The sequence below is a fragment of the Branchiostoma floridae genome, chromosome 15 (genome assembly GCF_000003815.2).
Source record: "Branchiostoma floridae strain S238N-H82 chromosome 15, Bfl_VNyyK, whole genome shotgun sequence".
In the NCBI taxonomy this organism is placed as follows: domain Eukaryota; kingdom Metazoa; phylum Chordata; class Leptocardii; order Amphioxiformes; family Branchiostomatidae; genus Branchiostoma; species Branchiostoma floridae.
Window position 1 is genome coordinate 19,235,117 of NC_049993.1, and position 18,626 is coordinate 19,253,742.

At 41.5% G+C, this 18,626-nt stretch overlaps 3 protein-coding genes across 4 annotated transcripts in view; 1 reads left to right on the plus strand and 2 right to left on the minus strand.

Moving 5' to 3' along the window:
* The window catches only part of LOC118431268, a 29,454-nt gene extending 11,012 nt beyond the window's left edge, over nucleotides 1-18,442 (plus strand). The window contains exons 7-15 of the mRNA XM_035842382.1: nucleotides 12,564-12,699; nucleotides 13,032-13,127; nucleotides 13,694-13,824; nucleotides 14,406-14,497; nucleotides 15,100-15,256; nucleotides 15,678-15,770; nucleotides 16,622-16,780; nucleotides 17,313-17,408; nucleotides 18,160-18,442. Of these exons, the coding sequence (XP_035698275.1) occupies nucleotides 12,564-12,699; nucleotides 13,032-13,127; nucleotides 13,694-13,824; nucleotides 14,406-14,497; nucleotides 15,100-15,256; nucleotides 15,678-15,770; nucleotides 16,622-16,780; nucleotides 17,313-17,408; nucleotides 18,160-18,438 (1,239 nt within the window). The 3' untranslated portion in view covers nucleotides 18,439-18,442. The remainder of the gene's footprint in view (nucleotides 1-12,563; nucleotides 12,700-13,031; nucleotides 13,128-13,693; nucleotides 13,825-14,405; nucleotides 14,498-15,099; nucleotides 15,257-15,677; nucleotides 15,771-16,621; nucleotides 16,781-17,312; nucleotides 17,409-18,159) is intronic.
* LOC118431290 (hydroxysteroid dehydrogenase-like protein 2) lies at nucleotides 2,415-4,700 on the minus strand. Its single transcript, XM_035842406.1, has 3 exons — nucleotides 4,608-4,700; nucleotides 3,706-3,869; nucleotides 2,415-2,632 (listed from the first exon to the last, which is right to left on the minus strand). The coding sequence occupies exons 1-3, from the start codon at nucleotides 4,619-4,621 to the stop codon at nucleotides 2,415-2,417; spliced, it is 396 nt and encodes a 131-aa protein (XP_035698299.1). The 5' UTR covers nucleotides 4,622-4,700.
* LOC118431278 (hydroxysteroid dehydrogenase-like protein 2) lies at nucleotides 5,665-11,732 on the minus strand. Of its 2 annotated transcripts, none has more exons than XM_035842395.1 (9): nucleotides 11,622-11,732; nucleotides 10,631-10,794; nucleotides 10,348-10,406; nucleotides 9,799-9,953; nucleotides 9,188-9,291; nucleotides 8,275-8,376; nucleotides 7,423-7,620; nucleotides 6,654-6,851; nucleotides 5,665-6,201 (listed from the first exon to the last, which is right to left on the minus strand). In XM_035842395.1, the coding sequence occupies exons 1-9, from the start codon at nucleotides 11,633-11,635 to the stop codon at nucleotides 5,957-5,959; spliced, it is 1,239 nt and encodes a 412-aa protein (XP_035698288.1). In that variant the 5' UTR covers nucleotides 11,636-11,732; the 3' UTR covers nucleotides 5,665-5,956. The 2 variants fall into 2 exon arrangements, with proteins under 2 accessions (XP_035698288.1, XP_035698287.1); XM_035842394.1 differs by lacking the exon at nucleotides 8,275-8,376 and adding an exon at nucleotides 8,629-8,730 and having other exon boundaries at nucleotides 5,666-6,201.
* Nucleotides 18,443-18,626: the final 184 nt, after the last annotated feature.

Genomic DNA, 18,626 nt, shown 5'->3' on the forward strand with positions numbered 1-18,626 from the left:
TCAGTCATTCAATATTCTTTATTGCCCATAGGAAATACTAGTACATGTTTGCTTTCATTTACAAGATTATACAGTTAATGTATTAAAATAATTTTTTCAACCAATGCAGGAAAAACGTGGTTAATAATCTGCCCCAAATGAGAACATGTTGTTTCTTATTACAACTTGCTAGCCTTGGCAGCCCCTGCAGTTCTGGCACCGCCCAACAGGTGGCGCCTCTTGTCCATGTCCTCTTGAGTATGGTCCAAGAAGCCACAGGGCATTAGGGGGTTGCCTGTGCAGGTAAAGCAGAAAAAGTTTGATAATGTTAATGTTCATGCCAAAATGACCTAACAGGGGACTGCTTTTCTTACCGCAAGTTTGTTAGATAGTTTGGGAACACTTGGAAAATAAAGATCACAACAGTTCAGCAGATGACAAGATTAATCATTGCCTTGTCTTATAACATATTGAACAGCTATCATGAACAATTGTCCTACAGCCATACATATCAATGACAAGAAAATGGGGATACATATAGCTAATGCTCCTGACTCTACAAATTATACAATGTACAATATTTGTAGCAACCAGAGCAAACAGTTTCCTAATTAGAAGATTTACTTAATTTGATTTGATTGGTAATGCCAGCCTTGTATGCGCTCTAGTCCATTTTTGTTGTTAGTATTCTTGTTATTCTTACATTGCGAAATGACTTTATGTTCATGTCATCTTAAGTTATATGTTTCATTATAATCTCAATTTTGTTACTTTTGATTGTCATTGTATGTAATATACAGAGCAGAAGACCTCCATAAGCTCATTGTGAGCTAAATCTTGTCCCATGCTCAAAAATGAATGCGAATAAAATAAAATAAACAGTTTCATACCTGGGACGTAGGCATACTGCTCAAAATCCTCCACTCCTGCCTCTCGTAGGACGTCCTCGTCAACAGCGAAGTTTCCCGTGAATCTCCGACTGTCTCGTGTTAGTATGAAATACGCGGCGTCCGCCATGATGTCCGCCTTACGACACATCTCTCGCGGGAATCCGAGAATGTTGTCTATGGCAGCTGTGGACACCGCTATGGCAACAACAGATTGCTTAATCAGTCTAACTGTATTGTGTGAGCCTTGAATTTGTTTCTCTGATATGATAGCGACTGTTTGCCTATTTCAACTTACAACCTGATCTAAGCATTCACTTTGTCATGAAGTCATACATGTATTCTTAATGTCTAATGATAAGCAATTATTCTTATTCATTGTAATTCATCAGACTCAAAGCAGGATCATAAGTGGTTATTATGGCTATATTACTGTACATTTGCTTGGTATTGCTTGTATTTGTTTCATCTGTTGTAAGCCCTTGTATGTTGTAGAAGAACTTGGATGGGCAATTGGGTAATTGTGTTTCTTAGTTGCATTGTCAACAGGATATTATCAGTAAGATTGATAATAATAGTAGCTGCCAGTACCTTTCTTAGGCCAGATTGCATTGACGGCTATCCCATCATCCCTGAACTCCTCGGCCATCCCCAGCACACACATGGACATCCCAAATTTGGCAATGGTGTACGCTGGAATTAAAAGAGATTTTTAGAAAGAAATCTCGCATTTGGCCTGTTGTTTAAGTTATTGAAAATGCAACAGTTAAGAAATGATATAAGGGTGGCTGTTGTCTAGCATCAGGAGGTCAGGAGGGTAGACTCACTTCCATTCTGTTAGCAAACAATAATTATAATTTATAATCATAAAAATCAATCTGAATATTAGTCATGTTAGTTGTAATCCTTTAATTCACAACAATTGCAGGATGATGCCATTGTCCAACAGCTTTTTTTCTGACTACGTTGATAAATTATGTTTGTTTGGCAATTTAAGCTTTGTGCTATTCCAATGCTGCTTAGTTTTTTCAAGTGCAGCTAGGAATCCCTGACATAATTTTCCCTTACCAACGTTATCCTTGAACCACCTTGCCTCCATGCTCAGGGGAGGGCAGTTGTTTAAAATGTGGGGATTCCGACTTTTCTTCAAGTAGGGCAGGCACTTCTGAGACCTGGAAATAAAGAAAGAATTCATCAGTCAGCAGAAATAAACTCTTGTAATTGTCTTATTATCAAACTTTCATGTTTTTGAGGAGAGGGTTTTATAAGCACTTTGTAAACTAAATTGTGATAATTTGCATATAAAAAACGGTAGAAATCATTTCCAAGCAGAAGTTGGGAAGGGAGATCTGAGTATATCCTGCTTGGAGATTAGGTGGCGCGGCCAACAACTGTTATAAATGGGAAATGGTTACTAGAATAGAAGAGGACATGCAAAACGCATTTTCAAAAATGTTTGAGATTACCATCACGACTGTCAATCAATCAATCAATCAATCAATCAACCAACCAACCAACCAACCAATCAATCAATAGCATGTCCAACACTCACACCATGAAGGTTCCCCTTGCGTTGATGTTGTTCATGAGGTCGTAAGTTTTCATCGGAGTTGCGAGCGTTCCCGTGGGACTGATGGCGCTGGCGTTGTTCACCAGCACGTCGATCCCTCCAAACTTCTGCACAGCCTGATCTACTGCCGCCTGAACCTGGTCCTCGTACCGGATGTCAACGATACATGGCAGACATTTTCCTCCCGCTGCCTCAACTGGGGGGAAACATGACAGTTTACGGGTTCGATGAAAGAGCTGGGCTGTCTACCTGGGCTGTCTACCTGGCCTGGCTATCACGTCAGGCTACTCAGATCCCCCCATTCATAGCCCCATCATATGGCACTCAGCTGATTGACAGGCATAGTAATTGCTAATCTCTAACCCTGCTAGTGACCTGAGGTTGGCCTGTCCATGTGCACCACTGGCTGGGCCCTTCGGGAATGTGTCTGGGAGGCATTCCTTGCAGGAACACAAGTACCAGTGTGTAGTAATAATTAGCATTATGGTGATGTGTCCCAGATCCTAATTTTGAAGCTGTTTAGTTTTGCATTTCAGGACTACATGTATTCCTAAAAGCTGTTAGTCAGGACTATGGATGGGGGGTTCTGAGTAGCCTGACGTGATAGCCAGGCCAGGTAGACAGCCCAGGTAGACAGCCCAGCTCTTTCATCGAACCCGACAGTTTACATCACACACTGACCTGTAACCCTTAAACTATAAGTTTTAGTATAACCTTTAAGCCTGCTCTACTGCTGACTGTACCTGATCCTCATACCAGATGTCCACGATACATGGCAGACATTTTCCACCTCCTACCTCTGAGTCAACTGAAGAAACAACGAAGATCATCTGTAGGAAGTCAGCTGCTGAAAGAAATTGAAACCTAACAATACGCCGTTTCAAACTCGGCAGGTTGTGAGTTGCCTGCAACTTTCAGATTAGAAACAATCTACTTCAAACAGACAGTTAGAAGAAGCAGGAAACACTGAACACAGATGCCAAAAAGCATCAAACATGTACTAGGTAACCCTATCAAGATCATAACAACCTGTGAAAATGACAATTAGCATTTTCTCAACTCTTCATTCCCTACTGTTGTATCATCATAAAAGCATATTATTAGGATTTGAAGGCCTTAAGTAATTTGACATTTGCTAACTTTTCAAACATGGCTAAGACCTTATTCGTAGCTTTGGGAAAATGACACCTCAGAGACGGCTAAGACCTTAGTAAGATTTTAAGTGGGACAAGTTTGATAACACTTAGACACAGATGATATCTAACTCACTCTCCCTAGCTGCTGTGTAGATCGTGCCGGGAAGTTTGGGGTGGGGTTCTGCCGTCTTGGCTGCGATGACAACATTGGCTCCGTCTCGAGCACACTTCAGGGCGATGGCTTTCCCTATACCCCTGCTCGCCCCCGTGATGAAGATGGTACGGCCCGCTAGCTCTCTGTAACACATTGATCGATTATTTAACAATCCATGCCAGATCAGCATACATATACGGCCTGCATGTGTAAAGGACAACATGTTCCATATAACTATTCCACATACAATACTCCATTTCTAACATGTTTCTTTGGTGGAGACCCTATTGTCTCTCTCTCTGTCCGTCAGTCTATCCAGACTATGACAAACTACGCAAAAGGACTTAATGACAAATAGAATACAAGTAATTGTTGCTACGCATTAATATCTCACCGACTGCATAAATGAAATAATTTTCATTACTAAATGTAGACATAAAGTAGTGCCATGCTAAACTCTGTTCACAGTCTTCTTACTAGATAAATAGATAGGGTGCCTAAAATGATTGGGGAAAGAGGACATAGTCTACATGTGTAAATAGGTTACCTTACATAAAGAGCTTTATATTAAGTTAATCAGTTACTCAGTAACTAAAGGACTACCTTAAGACGAGTACACATCTCAGATGTCAAGATGCTAAGAATTCCAAATACTGTTGTCAGTTCTACAAAACATCAGACTCAAGTATTGTAGGGTCTCTTTTCCTGTCCCTATGTACATGTAGGTGTTACCAGTGGACTAAATAATACAGTTTGGACCGATTGAGTAACATACCACAACCTTCCCTGTATCCAAAACTAGACATGATTTTACTTCCCTGCTTCATCTGAAGTGGAACGCTCCTTCATATTTCTTGAGAAATCAAAGAAAGTAAGCTTACCCAGTATTCTCCATGGTTGTGTTGTGATCAGCTGTGCCTGCAGTTCCAACTTGCCCTTAAGGTCATTCACCCCAGGGAGTGCGGGTGAAAGGTCATAGGTGAAGTTAAGGAAGAAACCATTCATTGGGAAGGAGGGACATTTGTCTGGAAAGTTAGAAAAACCTGATTATATTTTGAATACACTGTATATCAGAGAATTAAACTACAAAATGTGATGTTTCTGACTTCTCTTTGGTCAATTTCAACTAAAGTGATTCTAACCAAGTCACAAATAGCATAATGTCCTGTAATGATTAACAAGAACAAAATTGTAACACTGCAATGGCATAGACATGCCTAATTTATTTTTCACCCCTAAACAACAAAATCACTGTTATGTTATTAAAATACAACAATGGGTCCTTTACTCGTGGACGTTAATATCAATTTGCATTGTTTGCAGCATTTGTCAGCAAGTATAACAGCACTTCTTTAAACATGTGCACCAAGAGTAATGAAAATAACAACAAAGCCTTCATAATATAATATAATACAATATTCCATCAAGAGGCCTTTAGTCATATTCGTTTAAGAGGAAACTGTGCTAATCAGCCAACTGTATTTCTACTGTTAGCCTATGGCTGAATACAATTTACTCAGGCAATTTTGTACACCAAAGTTATCCGCTACCTATTCCTTTGGCCCGCTATTTTCCTCAATCCAAATCAACAATCAAGTAGATAAAAGTGTTATTGGGTGGATACAGTGTAGCAATACGCCTGTCAATGTCATTAGGTGAATACATAGTGTCAATGTGATAGTAGATGGCCACATTGTAGCACTACAGCAGCCTGTACACAAACTTCAGACGATATTGTACACAAGGCTTTATTGTCTCTGCCATAATGTACAACAACATTCACTAGAGTTTCAAAGTTCACAACCTCTTCATTTGGCCCAAAACTTCCACAATTCAAACTACAACTCAGAGGATACAGTTTAGCAATGTGCCACTCGGTATCATTAGGTGGATACATTGTAGCAACATGCCACTCGGTATCATTGGGTGTATACATTGTAGCGCTACATATACAGCCAGTTTAAACTTCCCTACTACAACTTGGACTTCATCTGCCCCATGAGTTTCTCAATTCAAAATACAACTCAGTGGATACAGTGTAGCAATATGCCACTCGGTATCATCAGGCGGATACATTGTAGCAACATGCCACACAGTATCATCAGGCGGATACAGTGTAGCAATATGCCACTCGGTATCATCAGGCGGATACATTGTAGCAACATGCCACCCGGTATCATTAGGTGGATACATTGTAGCGCTAGATATACAGCTGGTTTAAACTTCCCTACTACAACTTGGACTTCAGTTGCCCCATGAGCTTCTCTAGTTTGATAGCCATGGCCAGGTCGCCCTTGATCCGGAGTTTCCCGGACATGAAGGCCTGGGTCGGCTGCATTTCTCCCGCAAACATCTTCACAAAGTCCTCCGAATCCATCGTCATCAGGACGTCCGGTTTCCCTGACGACACCTCGCCTGCCCCGCCACCTCCCGGAGCGTTCTTTAAGTCCAGGTGCCAGGTGCCTTCATCCGCACCTGGGGAGAGGATTTGATGTTTATTTGTTTTGTTTATTTGTTTATTGAGATAGTGGCAGAGAGGACATTTTGTTTAATGCTATTACTAGTATTAGTCTTATCTATCTTTTTTTATCCAGATTCACAATTTTTTTTTCAACCTTTGTTTATTCATGAAAGCTCAAATTGGCCAGCAGGCCGCTCTTCATTGAGGTCATGAGGGAAGAGGCAAGGGTCAGACAACGTATATAACAGAGATACAGTTTATATCACAAGTCTTAATGAGTCTTACAAGTCTATAAGTCTATATACACAATTTTTGGATATTTGGCAATGATCATCCTGCTTGTACTGTATGACCTGAAAACTGTTACAACATCTAGCCAACAATGCCAGAAATCAAACCTTTCAAGACATTTCAAACTCAGCATTAATAATGGCACATATAGAAGTAGCTAGCTCTGTCGACCCACCTGTGAGGTTGAACTGGAAGACTCCCTTCACAGAGTTGAGGATCTCCTCAGACACCAGCGAGTTGATGACCTCAAACGTCTTGGCCGGCCCTCCCGCCGTGCCTTGAGACGCGCCGCCGGCCGCCGTGGCCTGGGGAAGCCCCTTGTTTAACTCCTCAGCAGTGATGTCCAGGAAGAAGTCTGGCATCAGGGGGTGGCCTGGAAGACAATGTTATAGAATTTTTCATCTGGTTTAATTATAAAAATGGATTACCGTCTCCTGTCCATTCATGGTTACAGATAATTCAAACATTGTCCTTTTGTGGCAAGGACAGATTTCTTTTTTAGCAAACAGGCGCAATTCAATGAATAATGGCAGTTCATCAAGATGTTAGTTTTATAGAAAACATGTACAGGAGCATCCTGTACATCTGCCACCTCAGCTCTGAGACAATACCAGATGGGAAAACGAATCACTTCCTGTTGCAGTTTGATAGCTCAGACTATAAGTCATTCTTTTATACTGTCAACAAAATCTTTTATCATTTTCTTCTCAATTTAATTTTGATGAAAAGGAGGTCAAAGTCAATGGTAGCTTTCATTAAATAAAAATTCCAAATTGCATACAGATTCTAACCTTTGCAACCAAAAAGTACTGTTGCACAAACTTTGGGTCTAGGCAAAAGCATGTTGTCCCACCAAAATGTTAACAAGCGTAAAGTGCCCTACAAGAAAAAAATCTCAACAAAAACCTTTAATTGCAATCAAAGTACGAAGCAAGACCTCTCACCAGGCACACAGGCGTACTGGTCCATGTCCTGTACTCCCTCCTCCTTCAGAACATCCTCATCAATAGCAAAGTTCCCGGTGTAAGACTTGCTGTCCCGCGTTAGAACCACGTACGCAGCGTCTGCCATGATGTCGGGCTTACGGCACTGTTTCTGCGCATCAACCCCGGCCAGCATGTCCATGGCAGCTGTGGAGATGGCTAAGGGAAACAAAAATTAATGAAGCAAACAAATGCGCAAACTCTTCTTCATCTCTTAAAGGGCGAAAAATAAATCTTTCATACGAGGTGCCTATAGCTATACAATATAAAAAAAACCTTCAGTGCTTCATGCATTTCCTTATACTATGTACTTATTCTGCTTCATTTAATTTCCAAGTCCCTTTAAATGTGAACTTTTGTGGATTCTGCATGCATTACTTTACAGGTATCTTGAATTAAGGTCTAAAACTTTTTTCCAACTTTCTAAGTGCAGATTTTGTTGAGGTAACGTGAAGGAAGTACAATGTACTTCTAATGACTGCCTTAGTATGGCCTTGTAAAAGAACGTATGTTGTTGTGTGATGTATTTTTTAGAGTCATTGTCATTCTAGAATTTTGTTCAGCTTGATTTTGCATCTGATTTGCTAGAAACACAAAGATATATAATGTTGTGGTTAAGTTGATTATAGACTGCAAAATAGCATGCTAGACTTAACATTTTCTTTACATTAGATATCAATTACTCTTTTAATGGATTCTCATGCCTAGTATGACTTTAGTGATTCGACTTCTCTTGCATATTTGAATTTGGTCCTGACAATCAGTTTGGGAATTTTGGTCTGATCGTAACCATGGTTACCCGTCAAAACCTACCAGTCTGAGGCCAGAGGGCATTCACTGCTATCCCATCATGCCTAAACTCCTCTGCCATGCCCAGCACACACATGGACATGCCATATTTGGCCATGGTGTAGGCTGCAACAACGTGAAGAAAACACACCTTAAACAAACAAACAAACACCATGTCAGAGAGGCTTAAGCAAGAGGTGACAAAAAGCATTTGTGGCTATTATTGAGGGAACAAATTTCAGTAAATTTTGGGATTCTAAATGTTTTGGAAATTTGTTTCTAACTTGGAGAAAAAAAAATCACATTTTTCCAAAGCCAAGTTGCTTAGTCACCTCTGAACTTTAACCTCTCCCTGACACTTGACCCCCAGCCACCTACCGGTCAGAGGCCAGAGGGCATTGACCCCTATCCTGTCAGGCTTGAACTCCTCTGCCATGCCCAGCACACACATGGACATGCCATATTTGGCCATGGTGTAGGCTGTGTATGGGGTATAACGGATCATGACATATGAATTATCATACAGCAGCATTCATTATCACCTGGCGATTTTTTATTACCCCTTGTGATTTAATTACATAATCACAAACACTGCTTGGATTGGTTTGAGTGTGACAACTCTTCCCTTGTATTTGTAACATAGCCAGCTGCCACCTAGAGAAAAAAAGGCATTCTGTATTGTAAATATGAAATAAAATATCACCAATCAGAACCAGAAGCTCATATTTTAGTCTCATCTTAAAGCAGAAGCTTTCTACAAACTTCAGCAACTTTAATATTACAATCCGTATAAAAACTTTGACTATGAAAATAATACTATAATATGCTTAAACAAGCTACATTAGTGGTCTGACTTCTTCCAACTGTTTGTAAAACTTGGAGGCAGATGAAAGATGATGGTCAAATATTTTGTAAGACGTCTTGTAAGACTCCTTACCGACATGCCCCTTGAACCAGTGCGGCTGCATGTTGAGGGGAGGACTGATATTCAAGATGTGAGGGTTCTTTCCACCCTTCAGGTACGGAAGGCACTTCTGGGAACTGAAACCAAAAAAAAAAAATTAAAGTTTATCTTAATCAAATGTTGCACCTGGAAAATGTAATCTTGTCATAACACTAAGATGAACAAGAACTCTCTGTATGCACATTTGAACAGCAAACTAAGATAGGTTTGATTAACCACTAAACTTAGTGAGCCAAACAAATCTGCTGAATATGCTGTCCTGAAGACTACCTATTTCCACTGGTTCAAAAGCTGGCTTGCCAAACCACAGAAGTCTAAGCCAGATCTTGACTATCAGTGGTATTACCTTTTGACTCAACTAAGACAGTATCCATTTACTTTGATATTGTCTATGGGGTTGTATGTCTTCATAGGCATCTCTAAGGTTAGTTAAAGAAGCTGTTAAGTTTATAGCATTACCAAAGACACTTCCCATTCTTTGATTTTATCCACGGCATCTCCAAGGTTAGTTAATATAGAAACTCATACGAGTAAGTGAGTGAGATAAGTTTATAATACATGTAGATCATTACTTAAAGACTCACACAAGATACGTTCCCCTTGCGTTGATTCCGTTCATGAGGTCGTATCTCTTCATGGGAGTCTCCAGAGTCCCAGTCAGACTGATGGCGCTGGCATTGTTCACCAGCACGTCGATCCCTCCAAACTTCTGCACAGCCTGCTCTACTGCTGACTGCACCTGGGGGTAGGGGAGGGGGGCATGGGTTAAGTCTTGATTTAAAAAAAATCTATCTGCTTGGTTCTTTCCTGTCTTTAAGTAAAACTTCATAAAAACGTTATGGAAACAGAGGACTCGGAGCAAAACTCGAATCGGACTATATTCAAATCAACATCCCTGAAACTGAGTATACCTATGAGATTACAGAGCACTACAGATTTGCCCTCAGACTCAGTTTTCAACATTTTTTACCATGTGCAGATGATCATAGAATGAGCTGATTAGACATGGATTTCAAAAGCATCGATGGAAGCTAGCAAAAGATTCTTTTTGTTTGTACTTTGTTAGGTAGAAAATAAACCATTACTCATTACAACTATATCATATAACATTACACTTGAAGCTGTTTACATACCTGGTCCTCAAACCGGATGTCCACGATACATGGAAGACATTTTCCTCCCGCTGCCTCAACTGAGGAAGAATGCAACAAACTTACATTGTAAAATGCTACCAAAGACATCATTGAACAAACTCAAAATTCTTCAGTTGTGGACATTTTCTAAGACTGGAGAATGAAAAAAAAAAAAACGCATTTTAAAATGCAACCAAAAACATCCTTGAACAAGCTCTAAATTCTTCAGTTGTTCATATTCTAAGACTGGAGAACTGAAAAGAAAACTCTGCAGAAGACATACTTTCTTCAGCTGCTGTGTAGATGGTGCCGGGGAGTTTGGGGTGGGGTTCTGCTGTCTTGGCTGCGATGACAACGTTGGCTCCGTCTCGAGCACACTTCAGGGCGATGGCTTTCCCTATCCCCCTGCTCGCCCCTGAGATGAAGATGGTACGACCCGCTAGTTTCCTGCAGAAAAAAAAGGCATATCACATAAAAGATCATTATTATAATACAGCTTACAGTACAAATGTCTTCAAATATTCTTCTGTGAAATCTTACCAATCTAGATATACATTTTTACAGGCATTAGCTATGTACTTGAAGATATAAAGCATAACCAAACTTTGAAACTTTGACAACATTAATGTACCACCCCTGAGTAACATCAGGGAATCTGAGAAATGTGACAAAACCAGTTCTGCCAACAAATCAGAGAACCAAGTGGCGAAAGGTCCCCATTTGTACAGTCTGTTACGAGGTGGCACTATAATCTACCTTTCGTTTAACCTGATATAAACGAGAATGGGGGAAGGAAGGTCATATCCTAGCTCTAATTTCAAAGAACTTACTTAAGTCAGAGAGGTTTCAATGTACAGCTAAGAATTCCATTGATTTAATTATTTGAAAGTCCCATCCACTCATACAGTGCTAAGTAAAGTTGAAAATTATATAACCAAAGCCACACAACGTTTCAAGTTTAGTAGTAGACTGGCGAGTAATGTCTCCAGAATCCCACTCTACACGTAAAAAAATAGGGCAGTGAGAAATGAACAACCAATCCAGTGTAAAGACTTAAACACAACACACGGCGTCCAACAAACATACTCCTACACCGCCTATCTAGATCTAGATCTGTTGTACAGCAATGCCCTTCGCCCCCCTCCCCCTTAAAAATAAATCAGCGCTTTACCCCCTTCTTCTAACTCTTTCCAACTCATAAACTCGTCCACAAGTTGTTGGCCAACTTAGGAAACAAGACAAATGCATTATTCTAGCGATAGACCCAGTTTTACCCCGTATTCAGCATTTTGTCCTGCCGGTGTGAGCTGTTGGACCTGACACACGATACCACACGCAGGCACAGAGGTCAAAGAGCACAAAGGGCTGTACCATTATCAAGAAGGGAGGGGATTTGTTACTAATTATTTATCGCCTCTGGCAAATTGTTTATTGGCTTTGCTGACTGGTTGTTCTATCGGTTGTCTGGTATTTTCAAACCGTGGAAGTCACTTTAATACTAACGTTAGCAGTTGTTTGGCTGGATGTTGAACAATGAACGTTGAGAATTGAAAAAAGAAATCACTTTACTTTACACCCGGCTCCCTTATTGAACTTAAAACACAAATATCATCTAAGCAAGCTTATGATCCTAACTAACATTACCTAAGTAACATAATATTGTGCTTCATATTAGTATTGCTTGCCCCCTAACCTATGAAAAACACCACATTACCCTGTATTCTGCATGGTTCCCTTCAACCACCTGTATAGCGAAAGAAGAAGAAGCGTTTCGTCCACCTGTTCTGTAGGTCAGTGACCCCGGTCTGTGAAAGTCCAGTTTGTGGAACAAACCATCAGAAAGGGGAGGGGGTCCTAAATACTTGCTTCGATCATCTGTGGAGCTATTTGCTTTTGGACCTGTCCAGATGTCTGATGTTTATTGCTTGTAGGTCAATGTCTTTGACCCTACACTGCAAGTCATTATTACCACTTCATAACAAGCAAATAATGGAGTGATAGAATGGATGAATGGATACATGAATGGATCATTGAATGTACCTGTATATATAGATGAATGAATGAATGGATGGGTGGATGAAGGAGGGAAGGAAGGAATTGATGAATGCACAGATGAAATAATGAATGAATGAATGAATGAGTGAATGAATGAATGAATGAATGCAACTACTGTACGATACAGATCTGTAAATGAATGTCGTGCTATATTGTTCCAGTTGTACAAGCTGTACGAGACAGAGCTGTGCATCGTCGTGACGAACCTGAACGCTAAGATGGAGGAGTACTGTCACGTCAAGACCACTCCGGACATGCCGATCCGGATCGCCATCCGAATGTCCATGTCCATCCCGGGTAAGGCCATGCTTATCTTACCCTTAAATCCTCCAGCCTCATTTGCAGACTTCTAGTAGCGGTAGAGACCGAGATTAAGGTGATAAGGATTTATTACGGCGGTCTCTAAATTATAAATACCGAGTTTCAAGTCAATCAATAATTAATTGATCTGAACTTGAGACATGAATCGGGTTGAAAATTCCAAAGTCTTTTAAGCAAATATCCGCTTGCACAAAATTATATAGACTCCGATCGGAAATCTTGAAAAGTTAAACACTATCAATTTGTGAGCACTTAAACTTTCGTTTCTACCTCTGTATTTATCCTTTTCCATGTTTCCGTTTCCGCAGGTTTCTTCCAGCCCGTGAAGTACACTAAGAACGGGCGGGAGTGTCTGTTCGTGGACGGCGGGATCTGCTGTAACTACCCCATCCACTCATACGACGGTAAGTTACTTGTCTGTTTAACGACAGTTCTTAGATAAGCAAGTGCATCTGAATGACTTTCCAAATTGTGTCGATATCTGGCATGTGGTTAGCTGTCAATAAAAACTGGAATAAGTTTGAATTTTGGCCCTCTAGTTAATTCTAGTTTGTAGGAGGCCCTCAAGTTAATTCTAACCTTGGAGCAAATTTACCATCCGTGATGCTGCTTCCCTTAACTATGGTAGCTAGTTTCCGGCGGGATTTTCTGAACTTAGTTAGCAACAGGGGAGAGCAACACATTGAGCACGTAAAAGAATCCGCCACGCTTATCGAAAAGAGCAAGGGTCCTTCCCGGTGTGTGTAAACCTTTCCTGCTAAATGGGGTAGGGAATTACCCGAGCAGCCTTGTAACCCCAGCTTCGTCTGTTGAGTCAGTGAATTGAACTTGCCAAAGCTTAATGTTCTGACTTAGGAGAAGAGATGCTGCCACAGTGAGCGTAGTACGGTGCCTAGAAGTGGTCAATGGCCTTGCACTGAGCAAACGTGTCAAGAAAAACATATTCATGGGTCTTCTCTGCATGTTCCAGGCTGGTGGCTGTCCATGGACAGTCAAAACTCCTTCTTCAACCGGATGGGGGAGGTGGGCGAACTGCTGGACGTGAATGAGATGTCGGACCGGTTCGACTCTTACAACAACAAGACTCTGGGCGTCATGGTGGTGCGTACAGCTTCGTTGATTATTTGATTAGTTAATTGACTAGTAGATTAGTCAAATATTTCGTTGGTTGACTTTTTGATTAGGTGGCTACTACTTTGAATGTGATGATGGCGGGGTGATCAGTTCACTGGTTCAACGTTGGGACAATCGAAACCACTCAAGGATAGTCAAAAAGCCAAAAATCAAAACAATAGCTTAAAGATTCGTTTCATTAATTGGTTTGTCAATTAGTTAGCTACATAGCTTATGAGTACAGAATGTGTAGCTAGTAGTCGACTGCACGTTAAATGGTTACTAATTAATGAATTACGTGGGTCCATTGAAAGCATTACGAAAGAGTAAATAGACCTTCATCTTAGAACACCTTAATTTCTTTGATAGTTTGTTAGTTAGCTTACTAACTAATTAGCCAATGAGTTAAAAACAGACAATGGCAATGTAAGGAATATATGTACATGTCCGCATAAACATTCATACGATTCAATGGACTACAACGTGCACTGTCCTGATTCGTGGATATTATTGACGTATTTATCTGTTTGTGTTCGTTCATTTGTTTGTTTGTTTGTTTGTTTGTTTAGTACTCCAATGACGACCCGGAGGACATGAGGAGCACGCTGAAGGCTCGTGAGGGGAAGAAGAAGACCATCAGACCGGACACTGTGCTAGCCGGGTGAGTCCCACGTGTCTGACATAACGTGTGATGGTTCAAAAACACGCTTTGAGTAGATGCACTTCTGTAATTTCTTCTTGAATTTGTTACATTAATGCTACGTCACAATTCGTAAAAGCTACCACAGAATTAGGGACTGCGTAAACGTCACAAAGGGGTACAAATGTCTTGAAACTGACTTCTTCTACCATTCACCACCGTTTCTGGAGCTAGGGCTCTTTGAAGTACTGTGGCGCATTACTTTGTACCCGAACTACTATTGAACACGGAAGTTGTTGAAAAAACCGTGAGGCGTGTTGGATACACCCGATCCATCGATCTCGGAAGTTAAGCAACGCACAGTCCGGTCAGTCCTTGGATGGGAGGCCACTCAAGTACGACCGGATGTTGTAGCCTCAAGAGGCATTCCACGAAATCGTCTTCCGTGAGGGACGTACGCGTAAAACGAGGGTCCCATGCTCGAGGAGGTGCCTTGACCACGTTAAACAGTCTCATTACCCACTCTTTGGGTACCTACTGGCTGCAAATACAGCCGATATTATCATATGAATACTGTGTTCTGTCTCAAATGGAATAACACAACATTCTAACCGAACTTTCAGCACCAAGGACAAGGCTGAGCGGGATAAGATCGGCGCGCAGGAGTTCCGCAAGAGGACCAAGGACATGATCGGAGACTTCCTGAACGCCGTCAAGACGAGCGACGCAGACGGAAGCGGCACCATCAACAGGAAGGAGCTGGAGGACGCCTTCTTAAAGGTTCGTCCGTTTGTTTGTTTGTTTGTTCGTTTGTTTGTTTCTTTTGAATTTTGGACTTCATTGACCATTGTCACTGCTTCTATTGGAGACTTTAAACGCACCAACACTGGATAACTAAACAAATGAAAATTGTTGACAAGTAGGATGGTTGAAAGGAGGAAAGAAACGAGGTAGCCGGGAAAAGAAGGATGAGAGAAAGAAAGAAAGGAAGGAACAGAGGGAAAGAGAAAGAGAGAAAGAAAGAAAAGCTGCAAGGAAATTATGGTTTACAAACATAGAATGATACATCGTCGTATTGCGTACCTTTGACAGCCAGATACAGAATTCGTTTGCTACCCATCGTGGTAACAGATCTACTTTAAGTTGACAAGTACATGTAAACAAATGTCTAACTTGATCCCCAAATCCGTCTGCCCCCCAGGAGGCTGAGAACATCAATGACGGTGAGACCATGCCGACAGGCGTGTCCGTGGCGCAGCTGTTTGATGCACTCGATGTCAACAAGGACGGAGAGGTAAGATGACCATGACCACAATTCAGAAACAAAACAGTTAAAGTGATGAAAGAACTTACGTTGTCCAGTTCTTTAAGAACCTGTTAGAGCTGTTGTTACAGTATCGGAAACTGGATAATGATAATTGATACTGAAACGGTACAGTAATGAAATAGACTGAATCTGTTGACACGATACGACCTAAACTACACCCACACATCACCTACCAGGATGTTGTGTGATTCTTTGTGAACCTGTTCAAACTTTGTTTAAGTTTGTGTTAGAGGTATTGCTACAGTATAAGAAGACAGGATAAAGACCATTGATACTAAAACAGTACATCAAGAAAAAGAGTCTATATCTGTTGACATGATACGATCTACCCTGCACCCACCGATAGCCTACCAGGAGGTGGTACAGTTCTTTAAGAAGCTGCCCTTGTTTTAGTTTGTGTTAGAGTTATTTATACAGTATCGGTGGACAGAATGAGAATCTTTGATACTGAAAACAGTACACATAGTAAAGTTCTTCGATACACAGAATTGTACTCACTTCCAACGTTTCGATGTCTGTCAGACACAATCATCAGGGTTACAATGACTGGGTCTGATCCTTGCTGCTACGTATAGCCGATGTAGGTGGCGTTGCAGCAGCAAGAATGCCGTCCCAGACGTGGCTCAGCTTGTATCCCCCCTTGTCTCTGTTCATGACTGGAGCTGATTTTCTGATCCAGACTACCTCCTTAAAGCTTAATCCAATGCCAATTCTGGTTGTGTGTCGAAGAACCTTACTATATTTGTAATTTAACAACCTGATGAAACGGATGAAAAGAGTGCAGTAAGAACATGATACGATCTACCCTGTACCCACAGATCACCTACCAGGAGGTTGTGCAGTTCTTTGAGAACCAGGGCTACTCCCTCATGACGAAGGACATAAAGGAGCAGGGCACGTCCGTCAACTCCCTCAGCGAGTATCACGTGTCCTACCAGCAGCTGCTCAACCTGCTGGCCAAGAGGGTCACCCTGGAGGTACGCTTCCGTTTGTATAATAGTATTTTCTTAACCCTGGCCTATTAAGAGAAGGGAAATGTATTTTTATATTGCCCCTGCCAGACTAACTACGTTTGCTAGAGAGAGAGATATCATAGGTTTCATTTGCCTTCGGAGCTGGACATGTTAACCTTAGCGTAGGCTGAATCTTCTGGCCACAATCCCCTTTTTGTCCAATGGCCCCATAAGGAAGGCCTGGTGGAGGCTGTTCTCTACACAAAATGTATCAGATGTAATTACCCAGTCAACATCCACCCCAGTCGATTGGAGTCTTGAGAAGGCAGATTGAGAAAATGTGAATTGAAATTGTTGATGATGATGCATTTTTAGTACTCGTGATGTACTTTCAATTCGGACTTAAGTCATCATGATGACATTGTTTGTAAAACAGCAAACTCTAGAAAAGGTATCGGTAATAATTTGTTTTAACGTACATTTATGGTCGAACAAACAAACAAACAAACAAACAAACAAAATGTAACCACCCCCCACCCCCTCTCTCTCCCTGCAGCCGCGTGAGTTTGACCGGACGGTCGGCATCAACACGGACTACGTGCACGCCACGGACCTGTTTCTGGAGCTGGCGGACAAGGAGTTCGCTCTGCAGGTACCACATCATCATCATCATCATCAGTCACTGTCTTTTGTGTCTGTCTTTGAAGAGTCCTGTAGCTGTATTCAGTTCTTCATCTTTCTCCACTGTGCTCTGCATCCTGCAAGCTTCCTTAGCTCTTGGAGTTTCTTTACTGTTTTAAAAATGGCTCGCCCTCAGTGCTTAAGGCCTGTTTTCAGCAAACTGAGTAGTTTGACACAGTGTCTTGTGCGCATGAAATCTGCTGGAGCATAGTATTGAGAATTCAAGGGCTTCTTGTGCGGGTGTGTCTTGAGGCATACTGAGGATGTGTCTAAACATAGACCACCTTAGGTACCCCATCCCTAATTTTTATAGTTTTATTGAACTGAATGACACGCTACCTGTTGCATGACTAGCAGGAATCTGTTGCTAAAGGCTATTAGCTTGTATGATTAGAATGCAGAAGTTTTGGTCTCCGCGAAAGTTAGTAAATAGGGTGTTGTTTAACTTGCTGCCTAATGCAATGTACACATACTTTAATTCAAATGGCCCAAACGTATTTTTTAAACTCACTTGCTGTGCCTTAGAAGTAACTTGGGTGCCTTTAGCCGCATGTCAGTCGAATCAATGAAAGGATTTGACCACATTTCCCGCTGATATTTTTTATCGTTTTTATTTTATTGTAGCGAGGAGCGATTATATTTCTCCAATATGTCAAGAGATCATAAAGAGTCAACATTTTGAAGTTGTGCTGAATTTTGTTGTCGTCTGTTTTTCTCTGCAGCAAGGCGTGGCGGGCACCAAGGCCTTCCTGAAGAAGTACATCAAGAAGTGGAAGCTGAAGCCGCGACCAGAGGAGACCCCCGCGCCGCCGGAGGAGAGTGACGCCATCATCATCATCCCTCCAGAGGAGGAGGTTGCCATGGAAACGGAGCAGCCAGCCGAGAATCATGTCGACGAAGGCAAAGAGGAGGAAAAGCCGGAAGAGGCAAAACCGGAAGAGGCAAAACCGGAAGAAGCAAAACCGGAAGAGGCGAAACCAGCGGAAGTTAGCGTAGCCTAGGCAAGGAAGAGTTAGAGAGGAGACACTGAACGTTGGAGGATCTGAACTGTATCAAAACTAAGAGTTGACTGATTTGCTGTAAAAGGGAAAATGTTGGTTCGCGGCTTTAGTATTGCGATGATTTCCTATTCGCAAAATGAAAACCATTATGAAAATGTTTGTGCTGCCTTCACTCGCCCTACCCCCTT

Excerpts from the sequence above, each read along its gene's own strand:
- LOC118431290 (XM_035842406.1), bottom strand. Across the intron at positions 2,633-3,705 it reads CTACACAGCAGCTAGGGAGA|TTGAGGCAGCGGGAGGAAAA; the intron begins GTGAGTTAGATA and ends GTTTCCCCCCAG.
- LOC118431278 (XM_035842395.1), bottom strand. Across the intron at positions 9,292-9,798 it reads GCAAGGGGAACGTATCTTGT|TTCCCAGAAGTGCCTTCCGT; the intron begins GTGAGTCTTTAA and ends TTTTGGTTTCAG. Across the intron at positions 6,852-7,422 it reads CCAGTACGCCTGTGTGCCTG|GCCACCCCCTGATGCCAGAC; the intron begins GTGAGAGGTCTT and ends ATTGTCTTCCAG.